The sequence below is a fragment of the Heptranchias perlo genome, chromosome 36 (genome assembly GCF_035084215.1).
Source record: "Heptranchias perlo isolate sHepPer1 chromosome 36, sHepPer1.hap1, whole genome shotgun sequence".
Classification (NCBI taxonomy): domain Eukaryota; kingdom Metazoa; phylum Chordata; class Chondrichthyes; order Hexanchiformes; family Hexanchidae; genus Heptranchias; species Heptranchias perlo.
Window position 1 is genome coordinate 24,058,909 of NC_090360.1, and position 19,266 is coordinate 24,078,174.

At 45.2% G+C, this 19,266-nt stretch overlaps 1 protein-coding gene across 2 annotated transcripts; it reads left to right on the forward strand.

The window, feature by feature from the left end:
- The first annotated feature begins 8,268 nt into the window (after positions 1-8,268).
- Positions 8,269-19,072, forward strand: LOC137303994 (leucine-rich repeat-containing protein 20-like). Of its 2 annotated transcripts, XM_067972384.1 has the most exons (4): positions 8,269-8,414; positions 10,305-10,472; positions 17,009-17,061; positions 17,282-19,072. In XM_067972384.1, the coding sequence occupies exons 1-4, from the start codon at positions 8,315-8,317 to the stop codon at positions 17,327-17,329; spliced, it is 369 nt and encodes a 122-aa protein (XP_067828485.1). In that variant the 5' UTR covers positions 8,269-8,314; the 3' UTR covers positions 17,330-19,072. The 2 variants fall into 2 exon arrangements, with proteins under 2 accessions (XP_067828485.1, XP_067828484.1); XM_067972383.1 differs by lacking the exon at positions 17,009-17,061.
- The last annotated feature ends 194 nt before the right edge of the window (positions 19,073-19,266 follow it).

Consider the following 19,266-nt stretch of genomic DNA (forward strand, 5'->3'; position numbering starts at 1 on the left):
TTCTCCTATCTCTCTCCCTCTCTCTCTATCTCTCCCTTTCTTCTCTCTCTCTATCTCTCTCTCTTCTCTCTTCTCTCTTCTCTCTCTCGCTCTTCTCTCTCTCTCCCTTGCTTCTCTCTGTCTCTCTCCCCCTCCCTCCTCTCTCGGGGCCGGGAGGCCTCTCTGTGTAACAAAGACCTGACTGCGTCGATGCAGCAGGTTCAGAATCCATTGTGCACGGGGAATGTGTCAGCTCAGTACCGACATTCTCCATAGTTTAAAAAGCATGCCGGCTTTCTATTCCTTCATTACAAACCTTTTCCCCAATATTTTGCACTGTTTTCTGTTTGGTTCCTGTCTCGCAGACCATTTTGTTTCAGCTGTGTTTGAATTTTCCGTTGACTCTAAACCCACTTCTGTTGCTGTCACTCTTTCTCGTTCCTGTTCCCATTTTCCCCTCCCCTGACTCACATTGGTCGTGTTCCTCGGAGAAACTGTTCGCTGTAAATAGAAGTGTAAAATTATCCGAGCTTTCAGTTGTCGTTACTTTAGCTCGAATCGAAGGGCTCGGTTCTATTTACAACAAAAAAAAAGCACAAGCTAACGTTTCAGAAATTCGTTTCCCATCGAGAAACCGGGGGTGAAGGGCTGAGGTTCAGAGAGCAGGACAGGACCAGGGTGAAGGGTCGAGGATTAGAGAGCAGAACAGGACCAGGGTGAAGGGTCGATGATCAGAGTGCAGGACAGGACCAGGGGTGAAGGGTCGACGATTAGAGTGCAGGACTGGACCAGGGGTGAAGGGTCGATGATCAGAGTGCAGGACAGGACCAGGGGTGAAGGTTGAGGATTAGAGAGCAGGACAGGACGAGGGGTTAAAGAGTAGGAGAGATGAAATGAAGCAGGAAGCAGTGACTAGGCAACTCCGAACTTGTGATTTAATCTGTAAATTATCAGAGCGACGGAAGAGTGAGGGAGACAGGAGTTTTGAGATAATGGGAAAGGACGAGTTAGGTAGGAAATGCTGCTTTGAGTCTTGATTTGAACATAGTGAGATCTCGGGGAGGAGGACGAGTGTGTAAAATGGAGTTAATTGCAGCTCAGGAACAAGGAGAAAGAGAAATTCAATGCAGCATGAGCCATAGACAAGAGGCAAGAAAGACATGAGACATGAGACAGACAAGAAAGGATGCAACAGAGAGAGGCAAGTGTTTTCCTGGACTTCACAGTGGTGCCCTGGACAGGATCCCACTTATCCCTTTGGTGTCATGGTGGAAAGGTCACCACTCCTGGGTTGGAAGGTCAAAAGAACAATTGCCATTCATTCAGCAGCACCACAGCGACTGGTCTCGTACGTCCATCGAGTGGGTTATACGGAGTCGTGACGTCAGTCTCGTTTCATTTTTCTCCTCGTTGCTCATTGCACTTATATTTTGAGCCATTTGATGGCTCAGCTGGTTATTGCAGTAAATAGCGGAACCTTGTGGAATGGGGAAAGGGCAGGGGTTGATGAGGATAATGCAGTTGATGTGTAGATGAACTTTCAAAAGGCATTTGATAAAGTGCCACATAATAGACTTGTCAGCAAAATTGAAGCCCACGGGATTAAAGGACAGTGACAGCATGGATACAAAATTTGCTAAGGGACAGAAAGCAGAGAGTAGTGGTGAACGGTTGTTTTTCAGACTGGAGGAAGTATACAGTGGTGTTCCCAGGGGTCAGTATTAGGACCACTGCTCTTTTTGATATATATTAATGACCTGGACTTGGGTATAGAGGGTATAATTTCAAAGTTTGTAGATGACTCGAAACTCGGAAATGTAGTAAAGAATGTGGAGGATAGAAACAGACTTCAGGAGGACATAGACAGACTGGTGAAATGGGCAGACACATGGCAGATGAAATTTAATGCAGAGAAGTGTGAAGTGATACATTTTGGTAGGAAGAGTGAGGAGAGGCAATATAAACTAAAGGGTATAATTTTAAAGGGGGTGCAGGAACAGGGAGACCTGGGGGTGTATGTGCACAAATCTTAGAAGGTGGCAGGACAAGTTGAGAAGGATGTTAAAAAAGCATATAGGATCCTGGTCTTTATTAATAGAGGCATAGAGTACAAAAACACTGGATAGGCCTCAGCTGGAGTATTGTGTTAAATTCTGGGCACCACACTTTAGGAAAGATGTAAAGGCCTTAGAGAGGGTGCAGAAGAGATTTACTAGAATGGTACCGGGGCTGAGGGACTTCAGTTACATGGAGAGCCTGGAGAAGCTGGGGTTGTTCTCCTTAGAACAGAAAAGGTTAAAGGGAGATTTGATAGAGGTGTTCAAAATCATGAACGGTTTTGATAGAGTAAATAAGGAGAAACTGTTTGTAGTGGCAGAAGGGTCGGTAACCAGAGGACACAGATTTAAGGTAATTGGCAAAAGAACCAGAGGTGAGATGAGGAGAATTTTTTTTACGCAGTGAGTTGTTCTGATCTGGAATGCGCTGCCTGATAGGGCGGTGGAAACAGATTCAATAATAACTTTCAAAAGGGAATTGGATAAACACTTGAAGGGAAAACATTTGCAGGGCAATGGGGAAAGAGCAGGGGAGTGGGACTAACCAGATAGCTCTTTCAAACAGACGGCACAGGCAGGATAGGTCGAATGGCTGTAATATTCAATGATTCTATGAATGGGACTAAGTGGAAAACTCTTTGAGAGCCGGCACAGTTGCGATGGGCTGAATGGCCTCCTTCTATGGTGCAAAGTTCTATGTTGTATTCCTGATCGAGTCAGGGAGACTGGAGGGATTCGACGGCTGGTCTCAGCACCCCTGGGTAAGTGAGAGGAAAATCAGCTCCAGTTTCTGTTCCTGCTCACAATCCAGTGACCTCTCCTGGAAGTGCACGCAGGTCGAGATCAGGATCAAGCTCAGTTGTGATGCCTTCCGACAGCGGAATAGCCTGCTAACATACTGTTCCAGCCTCACACATGAAGAATGGCCACACGGGTGGGTGAACAGAAAATAGCTGGCATCCTTGGGAGCATTTCCAGCAAGAACTCAATGCCTTCAAGGGAGGAAGAAGAGAAATAATTGACAGAAAAAATATAGAGTGATTTGAAAAACTTGTGCCATTTATTTCAGTGCAATGGCTTCACACAAGTTTCTGCAAGTCATGATACTGATCCTTGCTTGGCTTTCAATCAGTAGTCACACTGCACAACAAACTGTCACGTCTGACATTTATGTTACAAGATTAGAAGCAATACTAGCTGCCTTACACTGTAAATAATACTCAGTGATAACCACTGAATGAGGAATAGGACCAATTAGGAACAAAAGGAAATCTCCTCATAATATAGGAATTGCCAAGATACTAAATGAGGACTTTGCCTCAGTTTTCAGAGAGTGGGGTAGTGGGAATGAAAGGGTACAAGAGGAGGAGAGGGGCAATTCGACAGGGTAACTGTGGATAAGGAAGTGGCTCTGAAAAAACTGGTGAAACTCAAAGTGGGAAAGGGCTCGAGCCCTGGAATACTGAGGGAAGTCGGAGAGGGAATAGCAGAGGCTCTGACCTCAAACATCAAACATCACAGGGTACGGTAGCATAGTGGTTATGTTACTGGACAAATAATCCGGAGTCATGAGTTCAAATCCCGCCACGGCAGCTGGAGAATTTAAATTCACTTAATTAAATAAAATCTGGAATTAAAATACTAGTATCAGTAATGGTGGCCATGAAACTACCGGATTGTCGTAAAAACCCATCTGGTTCACTAATGTCCTTGAGGGAAGGGAACCTGCCGTCCTTACCCGGTCTGACCTATATGTGACTCCAGACCCACAGCAATGTGGTTGATTCTTAATTGCCCTCTGAAATGGCCTAGCAAGCCACTCAGTTGTAAAATCTCGCAAAAAAAGTCATAATAAGAATAAAACCGGACGGTCCACCCAGCATCAGACCACTAGGCACCGGACACGACAACGGCAAACCAAGCCCAGTCGACCCTGCAAAGTCCTCCTCACTAACATCTGGGGACTTGTGCCAAAATTGGGAGAGCTGTCCCATAGACTAGTCAAGCAACAGCCTGACATAGCCATACTCACAGAATCATACCTTTCAGCCAACGTCCCAGACTCTTCCATCACCATCCCTGGGTATGTCCTGTCCCACCGGCAGGACAGACCCACCAGAGGTGGCGGTACAGTGATATACAGTCAGGAGGGAGTGGCCCTGGGAGTCCTCAACATTGACTCTGGACCCCATGAAATCTCATGGCATCAGGTCAAACATGGGCAAGGAAACCTCCTGCTGATTACCACCTACCGTCCTCCCTCAGCTGATGAATCAGTCCTCCTCCATGTTGAGCACCACTTGGAGGAAGCACTGAGGGTAGCAAAGGCACAGAATGTACTCTGGGCGGGGGACTTTAATGTCCATCACCAAGACTGGCTCGGTAGCACCACTACTGACCGAGCTGGCCGAGTCCTGAAGGACATAGCTGCCAGACTGGGCCTTCGGCAGGTGGTGAGTGAACCAACATGAGGGAAAAACCTGCTTTACCTCGTCCTCACCAATCTACCTGTCGCAAATGCATCTGTCCATGACAGTATTGGTAGGAGTGACCACCGCACAGTCCTCGTGGAGACGAAGTCCCGTCTTCACACTGAGGACACCATCCAACATGTTCTGTGGCACTACCACCGTGCTAAATGGGATAGATTCAGAACAGATCTAGCAGCTCAAAACTGGGCATCCATGAGGCGCTGTGGGCCATCAGCAGCAGCAGAATTGTATTCCACCACAATCTATAACCTCATGGCCCGGCATATTCCTCACTCTACCATTACCAACAAGCCAGGGGATCAACCCTGGTTCAATGAGGAGTGTAGAAGAGCATGCCAGGAGCAGCACCAGGCGTACCGAAAAATGAGGTGCCAACCTGGTGAAGCTACAACTCAGGACTACATGCATGCTAAACAGCGGAAGCAACATGCTATAGACAGAGCTAAGCGATTCCACAACCAACGGTTCAGATCAAAGCTCTGCTGTCCTGCCACATCCAGTCGTGAATGGTGGTGGACAATTAAACAACTAACGGGAGGAGGAGGCTCTGTAAACATCCCCATCCTCAATGATGGCGGAGCCCAGCACATGAGTGCAAAAGACAAGGCTGATGCGTTTGCAACCATCGTCAGCCAGAAGTGCCGAGTGGATGATCCATCTCTGCCTCCTCCCGATATCCCCACCATCACAGAAGCCAGTCTCCAGCCAATTCAATTCACTCCACGTGATATCAAGAAACGGCTGAGTGCACTGGATACAGCAAAGGCTATGGGCCCTGACAACATCCCAGCTGTCGTGCTGAAGACTTGTGCTCCAGAACGAGCTGCGCCTCTAGCCAAACTGTTCCAGTACAGCTACAACACTGGCATCCACCCGACAATGTGGAAAATTGCCCAGGTATGTCCCGTGCACAAAAAGCAGGACAAATCCAATCCGGCCAATTACCGCCCCATCAGTCTACTCTCAATCATCAGCAAAGTGATGGAAGGTGTCGTCGACAGTGCTATCAAGTGGCACTTACTCACCAATAACCTGCTCACCGATGCTCAGTTTGGGTTCTGCCAGGACCACTCGGCTCCAGACTTCATTACAGCCTTGGTCCAAACATGGACAAAAGTGCTGAATTCCAGAGGTGAGGTGAGAGTGACTGCCTTTGACATCAAGGCAGCATTAGACCGAGTGTGGCACCAAGAAGCCCTAGTAAAATTGAAGTCAATGGGAATCAGGGTGAAAACTCTCCAGTGGCTCCAAGCACAAAGGAAGATGGTAGTGGTTGTTGGAGGCCAATCATCTCAGCCCCAGGGCAGTGTCCTAGGCCCAACCATCTTCAGCTGCTTCATCAATGAACTTCCCTCCATCATAAGGTCAGAAATGGGAATGTTTGCTAATGATTGCGCAGTGTTCAGTTCCATTCGCAACCCCTCAAATAATGAAGCAGTCCGAGCCCGCATGCAGCAAGACCTGGACAACATCCAGGCTTGGGCTGATAAGTGGCAAATAACATTCACGCCAGACAAATGCCAGGCAATGACCATCTCCAACAAGAGAGAGTCTAACCACCTCCCCTTGGCATTCAACGGCATTACCATCGCTGAATCCCCCACCATCAACTCCTGGGGGTCACCATTGACCAGAAACTTAACTGGACCAGCCATATAAATACTGTGGTTACAAGAGCAGGTCAGAGGCTGGGTATTCTGCAGCGAGTGACTCACCTCCTGACTCCCCAAAGCCTTTCCACCATCTACAAGGCACAAGTCAGGAGTGTGATGGAATACTCTCCACTTGCCTGGATGAGTGCAGCTCCAACAACACTCAAGAAGCTCAACACCATCCAGGACAAAGCAGCCCGCTTGATTGGCACCCCATCCACCACCCTAAACATTCACTCCCTTCACTATCGGCGCACAGTGGCTGCAGTGTGTACCATCCACAGGATGCACTGCAGCAACTCGCCAAGGCTTCTTCAACAGCACCTCCCAAACCCGCGACCTCTACCACCTAGAAGGACAAGAGCAGCAGACACATGGGAACAACACCACCTGCATGTTCCCCTCCAAGTCACACACCATCCCGACTTGGAAATATATCGCCGTTCCTTCATCGTCATTGGGTCAAAATCCTGGAACTCCCTTCCTAACAGCTCTGTGAGAGAAGCTTCACCACACATACTGCAGCGGTTCAAGAAGGCAGCTCACCACCACCTTCTCGAGGACAATTAGGGATGGGCAATAAATGCCGGCCTTGCCAGCGACGCCCACATCCCATGAACGAATAAAATCAAAAATCCTTGGATCTGGAAGTTGTGCCTGGAGGGCTGTCAATGTAACACCCTGTTCAACGGGAGAAAGGGCTAAACCAGGTCACTGTAGAGCAGTCAGCCTAACGTCAGTAGTGGGTGAGTTTCTCGAGGCCATAATACAGGGTAAAATTAATACTCAACTAGAAAGTTATGGGTTAATTAGGGACAGCCAACATGGATTTGTAAAACGCAAGTCATGTCTGACAAAATTTATGGAATTGTTTGAGAAGGTAATGGAGTGCATTGATATGGGAAATGCAATGGATGTTGTGTATATGGATTTTCAAAAGGCATTTGATAAGGTGCCTTATGAATCGGACGAGTGTTGATAAAATCAAGGCATAGAGTATTAAAGGGAATAGGTAGGAAATTGGTTAAAGGACAGAAAACAGAGAGTGCTGGTTAATGGATGTTTTTTAGACTGGGGGATATTCCCCCGGGTCATTGGGAGGATTATTGCTCTTCTCAATACATAAATGATCTAAACTTGGGATTGAACACACGTTGTGAAAATATGTAGATGACAGAAAAATAGAGCAAGTGTGACTGTGAAGTGTCAGTTCAGGAGTACTGGGAGGTTAGCTGATTGGGCAGAGAAGTCAGACGAAATTTAAAGCAGAGAAAAGTGAGGTGATACATTTCAGGAGGAAGAATAAAGAGAGGAAATATAAACTAAATGATAAAACTAAGAGCATACAAGGTACAAGGGCAGAGAGACTTAAGGGGTACAGATACATAAATCAAAAATAGGAGGACAAGCACACGGGTTCCTAGGTTTATAAATAGGGGTATAGAGTATAAAGGCGGAGAGGTAATGGTAAAATATTACCATCATTATCAGGCCACATTTCGAGTGTTGTGTCCTGTTTTAGATGTCAAGTCCATGGGGAGGGGACAGAGGAGATTCACCAAATGAGGAGGCTTTAGTTATAAGGAGAGAAACTAGGACACTTTATTAGAACAGAGATTAAAAGATTTGCTAAAAGTGATGAGGGGTTTTGATAAGGTAAATAGGGAAAAGCTATTTCCACTGGTTGGTGCGTCAGTAACTAGAGAGAATAAATGTAAGATCTTCACCAAAAGAATGAAGAGAGCGGTTAGGAATATTTATTTACAGAGAGTTGTTGGGACATGAAATGACTGAGCAGAAACAGCGGGGAAGCAGAATCCATAACAGTGGAAGTGGATAAATATTTGAAAAAAGCAAAGAAATAAAAGGCTATAGGGAAAGGGCAGGGAAATGGGACTGAGGGGAGAGCTCTTTCAGAGGGATAGCACAGGGATGATGGGCTGAATGGGAAATGGGACTGAGGGAAGAGCTCTTTCAGAGAGCGGGCACAGGTATGATGGGCTGAATGGTCTCTGTCTATGCTGTAAAATTCTCTGCTTTGTTTTCCTTCTGACAATATTCATTTGTTATTTTCACTTTCCCAGACTTGTCAAACTGCAAACTGACCTGTTTTCCAGTTGCACTCTTCAAAGTTATGAGGGATGTGGCAGCAAACATTCACTTCATTTCACTGGAAAACAATGAACTGAAATCCATCACCAGTGAATTTATGACCACCTTTAACCAGCTCCAGGGTAAGGGGTCCCCCAGGTTATCTGTGTGGTAAATGTTTCTCCAGGGGTCAGTCGGTTGGCACCAGCCAATGATACGCTCCCAGTCCTGGCAACAGCTGCAGCATTCGTTAGGCAATGTCTTTATAAACGCAGGTGGTGTTTCTAAGATATAAATAGCACTTTAACAACACTTCATACAAATAATTTAATCAGGATGTTACTAATCATTGAAGTTTGAGCTATTCCAGAATTACTGGGGTTATGTAAAATATTGTCTGCAAGAAATATTTTGCGGCAGTGTGGTGGTTATGTTACTGGCCTAATAATCCAGGGAACATGAGTACAAATCATACCAGGACAGTTTGAGGATTTGAATTTAGTTTTTAAAAAAAAAAGCTGCCGTGAGTAAAACTGGCCATGAAGCTGTTGAATTGTCGTTAAAACCCAACTGGTTCACTAATATCCTTTAGGGAAGGAAACCTGCCGTCCTTACCCGGTCTGGACCTATATGTGACTCCAGTCCTACGCCAATGTAGTTAACGGCCCTCTGAACATACCATGTTGTATCACCATCTTCTCAGGGCAACTAGAGAGGGGCAATAAATGCCGGCCTTACCAGCAATGCCCATGTCCCGAGAATGAATTTTTAAAAAGTATAATGAAGTTGGCGACGGCCTAGTCCCAACAACGGTCCCTCGGTATCTAACCTAAAGGGTCAGTCTTCATGTGAGAGCCTAGACAGTGAGGTACAACAAAATACTTGACTATGTCTCCTCACATGTCGAGCTTGATCCTGCCCTCCACCAAAATTCACACTCACAGCACAGGATAATTGGACAGCAATTAGGAGTGTGACCAATGACAGGCTGCCACCTCAGGCACTGAGGCCAATTCTAATGCTCCAATTACTGCTTTGAGATCAGTTAACTCAGTACAGATTGAATCGCAGACTCTGCTAGTGTGTGTTCCAGTACCTCACTTGGGGGTATGTTTCCCCATTAAACCATTGGGAGATCTGTGTCTTCGTTTTAACTGGTTGACGTTTAAAATGGATCCCAATGGCAAGGCTCCCTCTTTGATATATTGCTTGAATTGCAGTGATGTTTGGAAAAATTGGGTTGAACAGGAGTTACGTTTTTGGGTTTTAACTCCAGTGTTTTTTTGGGTCCAACGACTGAGATCAGTCCCAGAGGCACAGTGCGCCTTTGCCTTTCCAGTATCCTGGTAAAAGCAGTGCGCCTAGGGATCGAACAGAAAACCGTTCTTGCTATATTTTGACTCCTGGTGAGAAAGACAAAAGAAAGAACTTGCATTTATATAGCGCCTTTCATGACCTCAGGACGTCCTTCACAGCCAATGAAGTATTTTTGAAGTGTAGTCAGTGTGGTAATGTACTAAACACAGCAGCTAATTTGTGTACAGCAAGGTCCCACAAACAGCAATGTGATAAATGATCAGATAATCTGTTTTAGTGATGTTGGTTGAGGGATTAATACTGGCCAGGACAGAAGGGAGAACTCTCCAGCTCTTCTTTGAAATAGTGCCATGGGATCTTTTACATCCACCCGAGAGGGCAGAATCCCAGCAATGCTATAATTGGCCCTTGATCTCTCCCGAACTCTGGGATATGGGCCAAAGGACGGGTGGAAGCCCTGTCCTGCCGTGTGGAATTTCTAGCCTCCAATATGGGTTTGTTGTGTTACAAACTGGGCCCTGTTCTGTGAGTGAAACCTGGGTTTAACCCTACATGGACCGTGACATAGAGTGAAGCTGATATCACGGTAGATAAAAAGGCTTCGTTTTTCTCACGAGGAGCTTCCATCGTAAGGGAAGGTATTGATTATAATCAATGTTTGTCTTTACAGAGGAATGCTTTTATAAGTTAATGTATTTCAACAACTCTCTCCTCAGAATTAAACCTTGCAGGCAATTACCTGAAACAACTCCCTGACGCAGTCAAGACTTTGTCGCACTTGACAACCATTAACCTAGCGAGGAATAAGTTCTCTGTCTTCCCACACGAACTAACTGAACTGACGACACTGGAAAGGATTAATCTGGAGGCGAATGAGATTATCGGTGAGTATTTTAGGTCAGTCCGGTGGTGATATAAGCACAATGGGTGGTAGACCCTGGATTGACTGGCAGTGGCAGCACTGCCTCTCCTAGACACTGCCAGCTCCCACAACCATGATTAATATTCTGAGGTGGTCACTGGACCTTTATTCCCCCCTCTCTTTCTCTTCATCCATTATCCTAATATAGACTGGGGAAAAACCGTGTAAAAAGCAAGGAGGAGGATCAGCTCCTCAAATGTGTACAGGAGAACATTCTTGATCAATATTCTTCCAGCCCAACCAGGAAGGAAGCAGTCCTGGGTCTAGTTCTGGGGAATGAAGTGGGGCAGGTGGAACATGTTTCAGTGGGGGAGCATTTGGGAAACAGTGATCACAATATCATTAGGTTTAGAGTAATTATGGAAAAGGATGAGGAACAATCAAAGGTGAAGATACTCAACTGGAGGAGGGCAAATTTCAGTGAGTTAAAAAGGGATCTTGCCCTGGTGGATCGGAAACAAAGATTGACGGGTAAAACAGTAAATAAGCAATGGGAGGCCTTCGAGGAGGAGATAGTTTGGGTACAGAGCAGACATGTTCCTATGAGGGGGGAAGGAAGGGCATCCAAAGATAGAGCTCCCTACAGAAAGTGCAGGCGAGAACTGTTCAGATGATCTTTTCTCTTTGCCCCTCTGAATAAGAAGGGCAAAGAGAAACCACCATCTGAATCAAATACCCCAAGGGCAGGTACAGCACGGGTTAGATACAGCGTAAAGTCCCCTCTACACCATCTCATCAAACACCAAAGGCATCATGAGGAAACACTTTTTTACGCAGTGAGTAGTAATGTCTCAAAAACATCCTGTTGTGCTTCACATTGAATTACTATGAAGTTGTGTTAGGAAAATGTGGCAGCCAGGTTTTGCGCAGCACTATCTCAAACAGCAACTGAGTGAATAACCAGTGAATGTTTTGATGGTGTTGAGAGAGGAATGTCAATCAGGAATTAGAGCCACTTTTGTGCTGTAGGTCGTAGAATGGTACAGCACAGAAGGAGGCCATTCGGCCCATCGTCCCTGTGCTGGCTCTTTGAAAGAGCTATCCAATTCATAGAATCATAGAATGGTTACGGCACGGAAGGAGGCCATTTGGCCCATCGAGCCTACGCCGGCTCTCTGCAAGTCCCACTCCTCCACTCTTTCCCCGTAGCCCTGCAAATTTTTCTCCTTCAGGTACCTATCTAATTCCTTTTTGAAAGCCACGATTGAATCTGCCTCCACCACCCTTTCAGGCAGCGCATTCCAGATCATAACCACTCGCTGCGTAAAAAAGTTTTTCCTCATGTCGCTTTGGTTCTTTTGCCAGTCACCTTAAATCCATGTCCTCTGGTTCGCGACCCTTCCGCCAATTTACTTTGTCTAGACCCGTCATGATTTTGAACACCTCTATCAAATCTCCTCTCAACCTTCTCTGCTCTAAGGAGAACAATCCCAGCTTCTCCAGTCTATCCACATAATGGAGTCCCTCAACCCTGGAACCATTCTAGTAAATCGTTTGTGCACCCTCTCTAAGGCCTTCACATCTTTCCTAAAGTGCGGTGCCCAGTTGTGGCCGAATCAGTATTTTATAAAGATTCAACATAGAGTCATAGAGTTATACAGCACGGATAGAGGCCCTTCGGCCCATCGTGTCCGCGCCGGCCATCAGCCCTGTCTACTCTAATCCCATATTCCAGCATTTGGTCCGTAGCCTTGTATGCTATGGCATTTCAAGTGCTCATCCAAATGCTTCTTGAATGTTGTGAGGGTTCCTGCCTCCACAACCCTTTCAGGCAGTGAGTTCCAGACTCCAACCACCCTCTGGGTGAAAAAGTTCTTTCTCAAATCCCCTCTAAACCTCCCGCCTTTTACCTTGAATCCATGTCCCCTTGTTATAGAACCCTCAACGAAGGGAAAAAGCTCCTTAGTATCCATCCTATCTGTGCCCCTCATAATTTTGTACACCTCAATCATGTCCCCCCTCAGCCTCCTCTGCTCCAAGGAAAACAAACCCAATCTTCCCAGTCTCTCTTCATAGCTGAAGCGCTCCAGCCCTGGTAACATCCTGGTGAATCTCCTCTGCACCCTCTCCAAAGCGATCACATCCTTCCTGTAGTGTGGCGACCAGAACTGCACACAGTACTCCAGCTGTGGCCTAACCTCCTCGCTTTTGTATTCTATGCCTCTGTTTATAAAGCCCAGGATCCCGTATGCTTTCTTAACCGCTTTCTCAACCTGTCCTGCCACCTTCAACGACCTGTGTGCATATATCCCCAGGTCTCTCTGTCGCTGCACCCCCTTTAGAGTTGTACCCTTTAGTTTATATTGCCTCTCCTCGTTCTTTGATGGAATGTTGTCATTTATTGCAAGGGGAGTGGAATATAAAAGTAGAGATGTTTTGCTACTGTTGTACAGGGCATTGGTGAGACCACATCTAGAATACTCTGTGCAGTTATGGTCTCCTTATTTAAGAAAGGACATAATTGCTTTAGAGGCGGTTCAGAGAAGGTTCACTTGACTGATTCCTGGAATGAGGGGGTTATCTTATGAGGAAAGGTTGGACAAGTTGGGCCTGTATACACTGGAGTTTAGAAGAATGAGAGATGATCTTATTGAAACATATAAGACCCTGAGGGGACTGGAAGGTGTAGATGCTGAGAGGATGTTTCCCCTTGTGGAAGAGACTAGAACTAGGGGCCACATTTTAAAAAGAAGGGGTCTCCCATTTAAGACGGAGATGAGGAGAAATTTTTTCTCTCAGAGGGTCGTGAGTCTGTGGAACTCCCTTCCCCAGAGAGCGGTGGAGGCAGGGTCATTGAATATTTTTAAGGCTGAGTTAGATAGATTCCTGATTAACAAGGGAGTCAAAGGTTATGGTAGGTAGATGGGAAAGTAGGGTTGAGGTCACAATCAGATCAGCCATGATCTTATCAAATGGCAGAGCAGGCTCGAGGGGCCGAATGGCCTGCTCCTGCTCTTAATTCGTATGTTCGTATGTTCCTACCAAAATGTATCACCTCACACTTTTCAGCGTTAAATTTCATTTGCCACGTGACCACCAATTCCACCAGCCTGTCTCTGTCCTCTTGAAGTCTATCACTATCCCCCTCACTGTTTACTACACTTCCAAGTTTTGTGTCATCTGCAAATTTTGAAATTGTGCCCTGTACACCCAAGTCTAAGTCATTAATATATATCAAGAAAAACAGTGGTCCCAGCACTGACCCCTGGGGAACACCATTGTACACCTCCCGCCAGTCTGAAAAACAACTGTTCAGCCTTGCCCTCTGTTTCCTATTACTTAGCCAATTTTGTATCCACTAAGCCAATGCTGCCACTGCCCCTTTTATTCCATGGGCTTCAATTCTATTGACAAGCCTATTATGTGGCACTTTATCAAATGCCTTTCGAAAGTCCATATACACTACATCAACTGCATTGCCCTCATCAACCCTCTCTTACCTCATCAAAAAACTCAATCAAGTTAGTCAAACACTATTTGCCTTTAACAAATCTGTGTTGGTTTTCCCTTATTAATCCACACTTGTCCAAGAGACTGTTAATTTTGTCCCGGATTATCATTTCTAAAAGCTTCCCCACCAACAAGGTTAAACTGCCTGGCCTATAGTTGCTGGGTTTATCTTTACAATTAGCCCCACTTCCCTGCTCTTTCCCCATTGCTCTCCAAATTTTTCCCCGTCAATTATTTATCCAATTCCCTTTAGAAAGTTAATATTGAATCTGCTACCTCACCTTTTCAGGCAGCGCATTCCAGATCATAACAACTAACGGCATAAAATAAAATTCTCCTCATCTCACCTCTGGTTCTTTTGCCAATTACCTTAAATCTGTGTCCTCTGGTTACCGACCCTTCTGCCACTGGAAACAGTTTCTCCTTATTTATTCTATCAAAACCGTTCATGATTTTGAACACCTCTATCAAATCTCCCCTTAACCTTCTCTGTTCTAAGGAGAACAATCCCAGTTTCTCCAGTCTCTCCTCATAACTGAAGTCCCACATCACTGGTACCATTCTAGTAAATCTCTTCTGCACCCTCTCGAAGGCCTTGACATCTTTCCTGAAGTGCGGTGCCCAGAATTAGCTACAAAACTCCCGCTGGGGCCTAACCAGTGCTTTATAAAGGTTCAGCATAACTTCCTTGCCATTGTACTCTATGCCTCTGGAAGGAGAAAATCTCCGAAAGCTTGTGAATTTAAAATAAAATTGCTGGACTATAACTTGGTGTTGTAAAATTGTTTACAATCTGTTTATAAAGCCAAGGTCCTCATATGCTTTTTTAACCATTTTCTCAACCTGTTCTGCCACCTTCAAAGACTTGTGCACATACACCCCCAGGTCTCTCCGTTCCTGCACCCTTTTTAAAATTGTACCATTTAGTTTATATTGCTTCTCCTCATTCTTCCTACCAAAATGTATCACTTCACACTTCTCTGTGTTAAATTTAATTTACCATGTGTCTGCCCATTTCATCATTCAGTCTGTGTCCTCCTGGAGTCTGTTTCTATCCTCCTCACTGTTTAATACATTTCCGAGTTTCTTGCCATCTGCAAACTTTCAAATTACACCCTGTATACCCAAGTCCAGGTCATTAATATATATCAAAAAGATTAGTGGTCCCAACACCGACCCCTGGTGGACACCACTGTATACTTCCCTCCAGTGTGAAAAACAACCGTTCACCACTACTCTCTGCTTTCTGTCCCTTAGTCAATTTTATATCCACGCTGCCACTGTCCCTTTAATCCCATAGACTTCAATTTTGCTAACAAGTCCATTATGTGGCACTTTCTCAACTGCCTTTTGGAAGTCCATGTCATAGAATCATAGAAAGTTACGGCACAGAAGGAGGCCATTCGACCCATCGTGTCCATGCCGGCCGAAAAAGGACTATCCAGGTTAATCCCACTTTCCAGCACTTGGTCCATAGCCCTGTTGGTTACAGCACTTCAGGTGCACATCCAAGTACTTTTTAAAATGAGTTGAGAGTTTCTGCCTCTTTCAGGCAGTGAGTTCCAGACCCCCACCACCCTCTGGGTGAAAAAAATTCTCCTCAGCTCCCCTCTAATCCTACCAATCTATGCACCCTGGTCACTGACCCCTCTGCTAAGGGAAATAGGTCCTCCCTATCCATTCTATCTAGTCCCATCATAATTTTATACACCACAATTAAATCTCCCCTCAACTTCCTTTGTTCCAAAGAAAACAACCCCAGCCTCCTTTCCCGTAGCTAAAATTCTCCAGTCCTGGCAACATCCTCGTAAATCCCCTCTATACCCTCTTTAGTGCAGTCACATCTTTTCTGTAATGTGGTGACCAGAACTATACGCAGTACTCAAGCTGTAGCCTAACCAATGTTTTATACAGTTCTAGCATAACCTCCCTGCTCCTATATTCTGTGCCTCAGCTAATAAAGGAAAGTATCCCATATACACAACATCTACTGCACTACCCTCATCAACCCTCTCCATTACTGCATCAAAGAACTCAATCAGGTTAGTCAAACATGATTTGCCTTTAACAAATCCGTGCTGGCTTTCATTTATTAACTCATATTTTTTCAAGTGCCAATTAATTTTGTCCCGGGTTATTGTCTCAAAGTTTCCCCACCACCGACATTAGGCTGACTGGCCTGTAATTGCCGGGTTTCTCCCTCTCCCCTTTTTTGAACAGGGGTGTAACATTTGTAATCCTCCAGTCCTCTGGCACCATCCCCATATCTAAAGAGGATTGGAAGATTGTGGCCTCTGCAATTTCGATCCTTACTTCCCTGAGCAACCTGGGATGCATCTCATCCGGACTGGGTGCTTTTCTACTTTGAGTGTTGCTAACCTTTTAAGTACCTCCTCTTTATCTATTTTTGTCCTATCCAATATCATTACTACCTCCTCCTTTACTGTGACATTGGCAGCATCCTCTTATCTAGTGAAGACACATGCAGAGTATTCATTTAATACCTCAGCCATGCCCTCTGCCTCCACAAGATTTCCTTTGTGGTCCCTAATCGGCCCCATCCTTCCTTTGACTACCCTTTTACTATTTATGTTTATAAAAGACTTTTAGGTTCCCTATTATTTTAGTCGCTAATCTATTCTCATACTCTCTCTTTGCCCTTCTTATTTCCTTTTTCAGTTCTACTCTGTACTTTTTGTATTCAGCTTGGTTCTTCATTTTAATCTCTATATCTTTAGTCATCAGGGAGCTCTAGTTTTGGATGCCCTTCATTTCCCCCTCGTGGGAATGTGTCTACTCTATACCGGAACTATCTCCTCTTTAAGGCAGTTTGCTCATTTTCTGTTTTACCGCCGATCTTCGATTCCAATCCACCAGGGCCAGATCCCTTTTCTACTCATTGAAATTTGCCTTCCTCCAGTTGAGTATTTTCACATTTGATTGTTCCTTGTCCTTTTCGATAACTACTCTAAACCTAATATTGTGATCACTGTTTCCTAAATGCTCCCCCACTGAAACATACTCCACTTGCTCTACTTCATTCCTCAGAACTAGATCCAGCACTGCTTCCTGCTTCATTGGGCTGGAAACATACTGATCAAGTAAGTTCTCTTTTACACATTTCAGGAATTCCTCCCCCTCTTTGTCCTTTACACTTGTTTTTCCCCATTATCACCGCTCTAATGTTCTTGCAACTTTCTGCAATTTGCCTGCAAATTTGCTCCTCTATCTCTGTCCCACTAATTGGTGGCCTATAGTATACACAGGCCATTGTGTGTTTATTGCAAGCTAAGGATTGGATGTTCTCTTTCTGTTTTTCAGAAATACCTGTTGAGACCCTCACCTCTATGCCCTCCTTCAAGTCGCTGAATATGAAATCCAACCCTCTGAGCAGAGAACCCCTGACAGACGGTCAGACCAAATTAAAATTTGAATTACTGACCGGCTGAATAAATAGTTAACATGGATTAGACTTCGGAGCTTGTTTGGAGTGAACAATGCCACTTGTTTGGGGACCTTCTCCCTCTTCACGATAAACTGGACTTTCCTAAAATTCAGATTGCGTGTGGCCAAATTTGGCATTTTCCCAAAGGCCTTGGTGTGAAGAGATACAGCTGAGCCAATCCGGCAACTCATGTTTTAAGACTGGATATTTCAGACAAATTTGCGTGAATTGAGTGGTTGTCACGCTGAACACTTCCTGAGTCTTCTATTTATTGTGGCATCTTAGGTTTTTTTTTGCGACAAAGCAATTAGATTATAAACTATTTAGATTTATAAATAACGAGATTATAAAGTAATTGGATAATAAATTATTCCGAGTTATGAAGTAACTAGATTAAAAAGCAGAAAGGAACTTGCTTTCTCTTGGGTAAACCAGCTAGTTGACTCCGAAGAGTCCATTGAGAGCTACAGAACATTTTTGGCTTTTCCTACTCTCTCGCATCCTCTGCTGTAGGGTCTCACTCTGTTTGGTGTTTGGTTCCTCAGGCATGTGAGATCCTTGGCTGGAAGTGTTGTCGGACTATTCAATTGCTGGAGGCATCACAACCTAACCAAATCCAGTCCTCGCCCGATGTCCACATAGAATCAGAGAATGAAACAGCACAGGAGGAGGCCATTTGGCCCATCATCTCTGTGCTGGCTCTTTGAAAGAGCTACCCAATTAGTCCCACTCCCTGCTCTTTCCCCATTGCCCTAAAAATTTCTCCTTTTCAAGTATTTATCCAATTCCCTTTTAAATGTTACTATTGAATCTGCTTCCACCGCCCTTTCAGGCAGTGCATTCCAGATCAGAACAACTCGCTGCATAAAAAAATTCTCCTCATCTCCCCCTTGGTTCTATTGCCAAATATCTTAAATCTGTGTCCTCTGGTTACTGACCCTCCTGCCAGCGGAAACCTTTACTCCCTATTTACTCATCAAAACCCGATATAATTTTGAACACCTCAATTAAATCTCCCCTTGTTCTCCTTAGAGCAGAGGAGGTTAACCCCAGCTTCTCCAGTCTCTCCACATAACTGAAGTCCCTCATCCCTGGTATAATTCCAGTAAATCTCCAAAGCTTTGACTTCCTTCCTAAAGTGTGGTGCCCAGAATTGAACGCAATTCTCTGGCTGAAGCCTAACCAATGATTTTTAAAGGGTTACCAGAATTTCCTTGTTTTTGGGCACTCTCCAGCAGTAATCACTGGGTCCGGAGAGAGAATCCCGGCTATTGTCCTCTCCTTATTGTAGGAGTGCTGGGGCTAACAGTGTAACCCACTGATACGGTACACAGTGTAACCCACTGATACGGTACGCAGTGTAACCCGCTGGTATGGTACGCGGTGTAACCCGCTGATATGTTACACTCTAACCGAAGGGGAAGGTTTAGAATTGGGGAAAAATCCACAGAGAATAAAAGGGAAACATCTGCGTTTCTGAATGGCAAAGGACGTGAACAGAGCTCCCTCTCCTGTTCGAAGACTTAACGCTGATATGGGAGTTTCTGTATGTTGGCAATTCATGCCTCTGAGGGACCTAGCTTGCCATCGCCATTGTGTCCACTAAGTTTACTCCATCAGAGCAAAGCAGCGATTACTACAAATAAAAACAGAAAATGCCGGAAATACTCAGCAAGTCAGGCAGCATCTGTGTAGAAAGAAACAGAGTTAATATTTCAGGTCGATAATCTTTCGTCAGAAATGAAAAAAGTTGAAGATTTAACAGTTTTTAAGCAAGTTCAGAGGCGGCGGGGGGGGGGGGGGGGGAGAGGGGGGGGGGGGGGGAGAGGGGGAGAGAGGCCGGGGGGCGGGGGAGAGGGGG

Excerpts from the sequence above, each read along its gene's own strand:
- LOC137303994 (XM_067972383.1), top strand. The coding sequence starts at position 8,315 with ATGAGGGATGTGGCAGCAAACATTCACTTCATTTCACTGGAAAACAAT. Across the intron at positions 8,415-10,304 it reads CACCTTTAACCAGCTCCAGG|AATTAAACCTTGCAGGCAAT; the intron begins GTAAGGGGTCCC and ends CTCTCTCCTCAG. Across the intron at positions 10,473-17,281 it reads GGAGGCGAATGAGATTATCG|AAATACCTGTTGAGACCCTC; the intron begins GTGAGTATTTTA and ends TCTGTTTTTCAG.